This window comes from Trypanosoma equiperdum (assembly GCF_001457755.1).
Source record: "Trypanosoma equiperdum strain OVI genome assembly, contig: ctg_710, whole genome shotgun sequence".
Taxonomy (NCBI): domain Eukaryota; phylum Euglenozoa; class Kinetoplastea; order Trypanosomatida; family Trypanosomatidae; genus Trypanosoma; species Trypanosoma equiperdum.
In genome coordinates this window covers 15060-24233 of record NW_027124655.1, presented here as the reverse complement: position 1 = coordinate 24233, position 9174 = coordinate 15060, and the positions used below count along the sequence as shown (strand labels likewise).

At 46.8% G+C, this 9174-nt stretch overlaps 4 protein-coding genes across 4 annotated transcripts; all 4 read left to right on the top strand.

Annotated features, from left to right (window-relative positions):
* Positions 1 to 209: 209 nt before the first annotated feature.
* TEOVI_000330200 (ATPase family associated with various cellular activities (AAA), putative) lies at positions 210 to 2222 on the top strand (the record flags this gene model as incomplete). The annotated part of the gene is made up of 1 exon (XM_067226230.1): positions 210 to 2222. The coding sequence occupies one exon, from the start codon at positions 210 to 212 to the stop codon at positions 2220 to 2222; it is 2013 nt and encodes a 670-aa protein (XP_067082331.1).
* Positions 2223 to 2455: 233 nt separating this feature from the next.
* On the top strand, positions 2456 to 3826 carry TEOVI_000330100 (EF-hand domain pair/EF-hand domain/EF hand, putative; the record flags this gene model as incomplete). Its single annotated transcript, XM_067226229.1, has 1 exon — positions 2456 to 3826. One exon carries the CDS (start codon positions 2456 to 2458, stop codon positions 3824 to 3826), a length of 1371 nt encoding a protein of 456 aa, XP_067082330.1.
* A 541-nt stretch (positions 3827 to 4367) lies between these two features.
* Positions 4368 to 6842, top strand: TEOVI_000330000 (ATP-dependent DEAD/H RNA helicase, putative; the record flags this gene model as incomplete). Its single annotated transcript, XM_067226228.1, has 1 exon — positions 4368 to 6842. The coding sequence occupies one exon, from the start codon at positions 4368 to 4370 to the stop codon at positions 6840 to 6842; it is 2475 nt and encodes an 824-aa protein (XP_067082329.1).
* A 1282-nt stretch (positions 6843 to 8124) lies between these two features.
* On the top strand, positions 8125 to 8697 carry TEOVI_000329900 (Nitroreductase family, putative; the record flags this gene model as incomplete). The annotated part of the gene is made up of 1 exon (XM_067226227.1): positions 8125 to 8697. One exon carries the CDS (start codon positions 8125 to 8127, stop codon positions 8695 to 8697), a length of 573 nt encoding a protein of 190 aa, XP_067082328.1.
* Positions 8698 to 9174: the final 477 nt, after the last annotated feature.

Sequence of the window (9174 nt, the reverse complement as noted above, 5' to 3'; positions counted from 1 at the left end):
TTTTTTTCTTGTTTTTTCTTGATTGTGTGTGTTGTTGGCACTTTTGTCCACAAATCACATTCACCATTTTCTCAATAATTGTTGTGTGGCTCGGTTGTATTTATCGACAATGTGTGCCTCCATTTGTGTGAGGTGGTGCGGACTTGCCGTGTGCGGACAAATATATTTTTTATTAGCTTTTCCTTTTTTTCTTTTTTTTTTTTTAGGTCATGTTTACATCTTTTTTAATAGTTTTAAATTTTTTTAGCAATTTTTCAATGTTGTTATATAATGCTTTTCAATATTTTGGTGCCTTATCATTTCACAATGAAATATTATTAATATTTGTTTTAGTTTTTTTTTCTGCTGCTGGCGTCGTGCTTTCCGAAGTCTGTAGAGTTGTAAATTTTTATTTTTCGAGTGGTGGCTCTGTTTTTGTGGAACGCCGTATATCTGTTTATTTGTCTACACATGTTGTGATAGCTGTCTGTGATCGTAATGCTTTGTTACAGAATGCTATATTTTATTATATGTACGAGAAGTTCCTTGTGTCACCTGTTGGCTCATCGTGTTGGCGTAACATGTCGTCTGTTATCTTGCTAATTGATCCGATGCGTAGTGCGTATGAGGAGAGTTATGATTCTCCTTTTCGTGTGGATGATGATGATTCTGATGACGCTGGGCGGTGGGAAAGTGTGAACTGGAGGTGTCAAAAGCAACTTCGCCGTTTTTTTATTATTAGGGTCCCCACGGATGGATGTTGGTTGCCTGTGGGAAATGATGGTGTGGAGCTGACGTATGAGAGGAAACGGGAGACAGTGGATGGCTCTGAGGGTGTTGTTCGGACTATTGTGTTACGGGCGAAAGGTGCCACAGATGCGGCAACTAGGATTGACAAATTTGTTGAAACCGCCTTAGATTATTACATAATGAATTTGCCTGATGTAATGAACGAAGGAAAAGTATTTCTTGAGCTTCAGGCACCTTCTTCGTGTCGTGACGAGGGCGGCCTGTTATTCAAACGGTACCCCCTTGGTTGTGGAAAAACGTTTGATACTCTTTTTTTTCCTGAGAAATCACGCGTCCTTAAGTTGCTTGACGACTTCATGGGGAAAGGGGGAAGATTTTCGACAGAGGGTTTTCCTCAGAAGTTGGGGTTTCTACTCTATGGACCGCCTGGTACTGGCAAAACGTCGTTTGTGGGAGCCCTTGCCGAGTATACGCGTCGTCATGTTATATCTATTCATCTTCCCTTCTTGAAGTCGAATCACTCGCTCTATGACGTTTTCTTAAATCCCACGTTTCGTTGCATCGGCGAGTCTGACCCTACTTCTTTGGCTGTCGAGGATGTCATTTTCCTCCTTGATGACGTGGATGCCTCTTCCCCACTTGTGCGTGCTCGTGTGCGTTCTGGACGGACCATTTGTAGGCGGCACCACGCCACGTTGGTATCGGACGGTTCTGTTGCTGATGACTTTGTGGGTGTTGAATCGCCGGTTCTCGATTCCGAGGTGGATGAGGAGGAGGGTGAGCATGGTGGGTTAGCCCCTGAACCGGAAAACCCAGTGGATCTTGTAAACCAGTTGTTGAAAGCTACGTTCGGAAAACGATATACAGGAAAAGTAGGGACAACGAGGGGCGGCGCCGAGAATGAAACATCACTGTTAAAGTGGCTTCGGCCATCGGATGAGCTCAACTTATCCGGTTTGTTGAACGTACTGGACGGCGCCGTGGACACACCAGGGCGTATCGTCGTGATGATCACAAATTTCCCAGAAAGACTTGACCCTGCGCTGGTGCGACCAGGCCGGTTCGGCACGAAGTTGCGTATGGATTACTTGCAACTGCCAGCTCTTTTGGATATGCTCGGTCTACACTTTGGCGCTGTGCTCCGTGAGAGCGGCGAAAGCGGGACAGATGAGAGTAGTGATGGTAATGATAACGCCGGCGGGGGAGTCAGCCAGCCACTTCGTGCAATTCGAACGTTTGAGAGAGGGGAGGCAGACAGCGTAAACACCTCAGCACCCCCAAAGCTCAGTGCTTACGATGTGGCGCGCGTGCGTGATGTTGTTGCAGCGCTCAACGACAGTCGAAAGGGTCGGGAAGGCGAAGACGTTTCAGGTCTCATGATATCTCCTGCCGAGGTGGAATCAATGTGCGCGGTTTCAACGACACTTGATGAGTTTCTTTTGCGCTTCTCGAGTCGGTTTGGTGCGCCACAGGCTTCTGCCAACGTGCAGTGAGGGTGACAGGTTTGGAGGCTTGTCAATGAAATTTGTCGTTAAGGTCTTGAAACTGACAGAATGTGGAAGAGAATCGAGATGAATATGTGGACCTTTTCTTTTTTTCTTCTCTTCTGTCTTTCCTTCGTATGCGATGGACTTACATGCAGCAGTTAAGCGTGTAGCTGTACGTCGACTTTTTTGTTTAACGCCTAACCGCCACCTCGTGTCGGCTGGCGCGGCCGCACCTCTTCATGGCGGGCATCAGGTTTGCTGCGACAGGAGCCTTCTTCGCCGCTGTGGGCTACTTTTCTGTCGATAGATTTATAAACAGCGCCTCATGGTGGGCGCTGTTGCGCTCTAGTGGAGAGGCCTCCGCTGAGGATGGTGGCAGTGGCGGATGTATCCGCCGCCGGCTCGGAAGTGCAGGAAGCGTTTGGCAGCGTTTCAACCAGTACTCAACACCCGGTGCTGCAGGGGTCCAAGTGCTGCGTTTTCTTGACTTTGTGGCGTGTGTCTGCCTCTTGGATGAAGAGGACAGGCAACGTCTCCACAGCCGTCTGTGTGGTGCTCCAACTGAAGGACGAGAGGACCTTTGTAGCCTCTTCAAACTCGTAGATACGAATGCAAGTGGGACGATTACGTATGATGAGTTTTGTGTGCTCATCACACTTCTGTCGGCATGCCAAAGACATTTGAAGATAGCGTTTGGTGCTTTTGACGTAACGGAAGAGGATTCCCTCTCGAGGGATGGATTTAGACGCATAATAAATACACTCATGGTCGATCCAACTGTTCAGATCGTTGAGAGGACGGGTCATGAGAGTGATGTGCACTCACATGGAGGTGGGAGACGCGATGGGGGTTTGACCAGTAGTGAGTTTCTCTCATCAAATCTCGTTAAGCTCTTTTTCGGCGTGGATGAAGATGCACGAATTTCGTTCGACGACTTTTGGACAGTGGTTAGAAGAATCCAGTGGATGGTAAGGAGGGTTGAGTTTCAGCTGTATGACACACAAAACACCGGTAGAATAAAACTTCACCAGCTTCAAAAGATATTATTTCCCGACAGGTACTGCTCAACTCAATGTGAGGAGGGGCATAGCGATGAAGAAAGTCGTTACGTCAGCAGTCGCTTAAACTGTTTAAAAGATAAATTTGTTAGCTGGGACCTGTACATGAAGGTTTTTGATGTGCTCTGCGAGACGGAGAGTATTGTGCGTGGGATGAATCTCGCCTTAAATGCCAGAGACCCGGAAGGGCGGAATGACCATACATCCTGTCTTTGTCATCGTGACGACAGTATGACTCCTATTGTATCGGTACTTGCGGATACGGCAGCAGGGCTCACCACGTCTCACTCAGGTAGGGATCGTGAACTTGATTATGTCGAGTTCCACCGAGTGTTGCAGAGCTGCGACCATCTGAAACACTTGACTAAAAGTGATGCGGAGGAGATTGTTGAGATATTTGATATTGACGGATCGGGGAAGTTATCGCCCGATGAGTTTGGGAAGATGAGTAGAATGTGTACTTCCTTTTTTATGCGGTCCACGCCCCTTTTCTTGGAACCCCGGAGAAATACCATTCAGAGGTTCGTTTATTGCATGCAACAGCTCAGGTGAAGAAAAGTGTTGCATTGCGCACCGTTCTTTCCAATTTTGTTCAACATATTTGTTTTTAGGGGTGGTAGAGGGCTTGAACTTCCCTTACCTCATCATCTGGCCTCAGATGTTTGTTTGCGCGAGCCGTTGAATAGTTCACTTTCTCCCTTTGCTCCTTTGTTAGGGTCTACCTTGCTTGATGGTACAAGTCGACGTCTTCCGCGACTTTGAATGAGTAACTGTACACTTCATGTAATAATTCGTTTGCTTGTGCGCACTTATTTTCCTTATTTCGCATCAAATCTCATACGTTTTCTCGCTCTTAACTCGTTGAATCCAGTTGCTTGCCCTGTTCAGGACTTTTTTTTTTTTGAGAGTTGAATTACTTGAAAGATTACTTAGCGGCGGTTCGGTTTGAATCAGCTACTGGGTATTTGTTTGTTTCCCTGCAGGCAGTGCCCCCCCCCCCCACAAAAACAACAACAACAAACAACTGACGAGGTACCCGCTGTGTGCGCAGGTTCGCGGAAAATAAGAAGGGAAGTGATCACAAGTTTGCGCCATGCCCGTCTCCCTTACTTCAGTCACCACCGATGGAAGAACCAACACCGTCCCGAAACTTCGTCCGTACCAGCAGGAGCTGTTTGAGAAGGCGATACGTGGAGACTCTATTATTTACCTTCCAACTGGTGGGGGTAAGACAGTGGTTGCTGCGGCGATCGCACACTATATGCGACGTAAACACGAGAAACGGATAGTCTTCGTCGTGAATCGTGTTCCATTGGTGGCACAACAGGCAAAAGTGCTTGAAAGCGTTTTGGGGAAAGGGTCTCGGGTGGCGACAGTTCGTGGCGGTAAGAAATCCGTAAAGAGCTGGAGTGTGTTGGTGGATGAAGGATGCGATGGCGTTGTTATCACCGATTCCATATTTCACGAGTGGATTATCGGTTCCCCCAAAGCAATCACGGAGGACACGTGCCTGGTGGTCATCGACGAAGTTCATAACGCTACTGGTGGCTGTCTAAAAAAAATTTTCGAGTATATACATAGAATATGTCCCCGAGAGCCGCAAAGGTGTGCCTCCAATGATGGCGTCAGCGAACCAACTCTTCCCCTCCTTCTTGGTCTTACTGCTTCACCCGTTTTGTCCTTCACCAGGTCGGACTCGCTGAACAAACTCATCGACGTGACGCGCTGTCGCATCGTGAATGTGACGGAGAAGATGGACAATCTGCTTCAAGAAGTGCCTTTACCGTTAACTGTAGGAGTGGAGTATTACCTCTCGCCTCCCGAAGAAGCATTTCTGTTTTATTTGCAGAGAGCCGCAGTGGCCCTACAGGATAATCTCAAAGTAAAGAAAAATGCACATTTAAGGGCGGGGTTTGCTTGTCCGGTGGCTTCTGATGGTTACATTAATAGGTGTAATGAGATAAAAGTAAAAGCGTGCGGTGGGACAAGCGGCGAGGTTGATAGGTTTGCGTACAGTATTGCTACGTTCTTACTTTGTGTGTCCCAAGCTTTCGTTAAACTAAACGAGGTCTCGCTCGGTAGTGCATACAAAACCGTCATGGATGATAAATTGTTTAAGTCGTTGCAAGAAAGTCCAGAATCGGCGGAGCTTGTTGTACCGATTCTTGAGGGTCTGATGAAGTTGCTACGGGAAAGCAGGCACAAGTATCCGGAAAGAGATCCAGGGCAGGACGATTCCTCAGTGGGTTTTGACCCATTTGAGGTATCTTCAAGGGTCCAGTTTTTATTGCAGTTGCTTAGTTGGATTGGCAAACATGTGGAAGCTAATCATGTAGAAGTGGCTGGCATCATTTTCTGCGATACTCGTGCTTCCGTGTTCCGTATTACTGAAGCTATTGAGAAGATTCCCACGCTGAGCTCATTGTATAAGCCCCGAGCGCTCGTAGGGAAGGGGAAAACGCTAGTTGATGGGGAAGAAAAGGGTATGACCGATGCCCAACAGAGGGATGTTATAGATGAATTCCGGAAGGGCAATACAAGGCTTTTGGTGGCGACGTCCCTAGCTGAAGAGGGACTAGACATCGCCCAGTGCAACCTTGTTATTAGATATGACTCTTGTGTTTCACTTCGTAGTTTCGTACAAAGTCGTGGGAGGGCCAGGCGGAGGAATGCACTCTTTATCGTTTTTGAGCATGCCCGTCGGGAGATTAAAGTTGCGGCTGTGGCGATGAAGGCGGTGCGTCTCCAGGATTTTCTTGTGAACGCTGTCCGTGATGCGATTGAGGTGGGGACTCGGCGGGCCCCCAGAGTTTGGGAGGAATCTCCGAAGTTTTGGTTACGTCGGTTTGAGCGCCGCCACAATGCACCGATTGAGAGGAAGGAGACGGACTGCCGTACGGGTTTTGGAAGCCACACGCACCCGTTTATTGTAGAGCTCACTGTTACGATACCAAATAACTCTAGTCCTGAAAAAATTGTGATTCCTAAACCGTACGAGGGGAAGACCATTTCTGTAAAAGCGTCGGGCGGCCGTGTGAAAGCGCGGCAGTATGCCGAATATCAACTCTGTGAGGAACTAGACAAGAGGGGGATACTCATTGGTGAGGATGGTGAAAGGGCCCGCAGCATTTCAACGATGAAGATGCTGTCCAACGGAATTTTGGTATGTGAGGAGGGATCCCTCTCTACGTCGGAGCTTCGGAAGCTTTTTTCTCGGAATCCAACTGCAATAGAAACTTATGATAGGAAGGACTGGGGGCCCCACACTCCCTCTTCTGTCCTGCGGGATTCTCTCCGTCGTCGTCGTTTGCCTGCGCCAGAAATTCACATCAATCGCTCAGGGGACGAGACTAGAGCTGAAATTTATGTGTATATGCGGAGGGACGAAAAAATTGAGCAAAGAAGGTTTGCTGCAAGCGGGGTTTGTGCTTTGGAGGAGGCAGCGATGAAGGCGCTAAAACATATGAAAATTCAGCTATTTACTGGCACTGGCCACGTCGAGACCACGGATGACATTGGTAGCAGGGATTTAGCTTGGGAAAGTGAAACCAGCGAATCCGAGAATTAATTATGTATCCCCTCAGCGAAAAACATTCTGTATGAACGGTGGTTGTTCCGATTGTTAGGAATGGGGTTGGTGGGGGGACGTTTCACATGCGTGGCAATCGTCCCTCTTATTATTCCTCCTCGTAAACTCCACTGCCCATCTGAGGCATTGCCCCAAGAACCATATTTCTGGACGTGGTAAGCGCATGTGAACAAAAGGGACGATATCATCTCCATCAGGTGAGGATATTCTCTTTTCTACGAATCATGGATATGCGAGGGAGACAATAACGGATAAACTTACCGACGTCACCACTCACTTTAGGAAAATGGCAGTTGCGGAGATGTTAAAGGCCCAAGCATGTTTTCTACCTTTTCCTTTTAAAAAAAGAACGGAATATGAGAGGGAAAATAAACGGAAAGGGGGTAAGAGCCTCAGTTCAAGGGAGAAGAGAATACTAGACCTCTTTTAACACCCTGATGTACAGCATCACCGCCACCGACTTTCAGCCGCAGGTTTTTCCCTTCCCTCACTTGTCGTGGCGAAAATTGTGTGTGGCTACAATGGAGCAAGGTAACTTGCACCGCATGTTTCTCATTTTGAAAGGATTGTTGGCATTAATATTGCTTTCTCGTTTTGTTTTGTTGTTACAATACAGAGCCTCTGCACCGAGGCGACTTATGAGTGTGTGTTTTACATAAAAATATGTGCATGTCTTCGTCACCCTGCTGCTCCCAGTGAAAGAATGCGTCCTGTAGGGTAAAACCCTGAAGTAGTCCGTGACTTTGCCACTCTCTTAGATCACAGTTGTTAATTATTAAATTATCTACTGACATGGCTGCTCCTACATGAAGTAAGGGTAGAGATCAAATAGTTTATAATAAAATACTTCTCGTAAACACTTGCTTGCTTTTTGCGTGTTACAAACCTGTCTTCACCAAGGAAAAAAAGTCACTCAATCTTGTTATTCTCATTAGTCTTTCGACACCCCTTCATTTTGAGGAAACAACGAATCATTACGATTTCTTTATTTATATTGTAGACAATTGCTCCCTCATTCAAGTCCTATGCATGATCTACAATTTTCTCGGATCTCTTCCACATTTCACAGAAGGGTCACGTCACGAAGGAGAACATGTGTATGCATACCGGTTCACTGCCGCTTTGTCAAATACGTACTGTGTTTTTGTACTAGCACCCAAACTCTTCCCTTCCCTTTATCCTTCTCTCTGCCCCAGTGTCATTTTAAGCAACAAAGACTAACCAAACAGGAATATTAATATATCTTACAAACGTTTTCACCATGCGCCGGTCTGTATATCAGCTAAGCAAGGAACTCCCAATCTCTGAGGACGAGGTTGCGTGTCTGGTGAAGAAGGTGATGCGTGAATGCCCATCAGCCTTCAATTCCCAATCCTCACGTGCTGTGATCCTCTTTGGAGAGCAACACACAAAGCTATGGAACCTAACGAAGGATAAGCTAAAGGCGACAGTGAAACCCGATTCCTACAATGAGGCCGCCAAGAAGATTGATGGGTGCTTCGCCCCCGCTGCCGGTACCATATTGTTTTTCGAGGATAAAAGTGTTGTTGAAGGACTTGTCAAGTCGTACCCCGCATACGCAGAAGGTTTCCCAGTGTGGTCAACTGAATCATCAGGTATGGCTCAATTCGCCGTGTGGACAGCACTTGCAGAAAAAGGTATCGGTGCGTCTCTGCAGCACTACACATCACTGATCGGTGAGGCGGTGACGGCGGAGTGGAAGCTTCCGGCAACATGGGAGATGCATGCACAAATGCCATTTGGAAAGCCACTGGAGAAGTGTGGCGAGAAGACGTACATGCCGGATGAAGAACGCTTTAAGGTGTTTAAATAAAGTGCGTTGATATTTTTACCGTACTTGATCACACACATGTATTCCTCCATGGACTGATCTTATTTACACTCTTGGTGTTATTCACCCTCCTTTAAGCACCAATTTCTTTGCAATACATGCATATACATGTTGGTTTTGGGGCACCTTTATATTGTTATCCAACTGCTTTTTTTGTTCGCCACGCTTTTCCACTTCTTACCTTTTACACACTAGGTTAATTTGGGCACCACGTGAGGTTAATATGAACAAATGTATGTTTCTCATGTTTTCCCTTCGTTTAGCGAGGCAAATGTATTGAAGAAAGTGTCGTGGTTGGGGTAAGTGGTGTTACACGCACGACGTGTTCGTTACCCACCCTTTCCACCCTCTTCTCATGCTTCTGCACTTCTTTACTTTTTTGTTCATTCGTTTATATACATATATACATATATATTTACGTGTTCTGGCTTCTACGATTTTTAAAAAACACGTATCGCT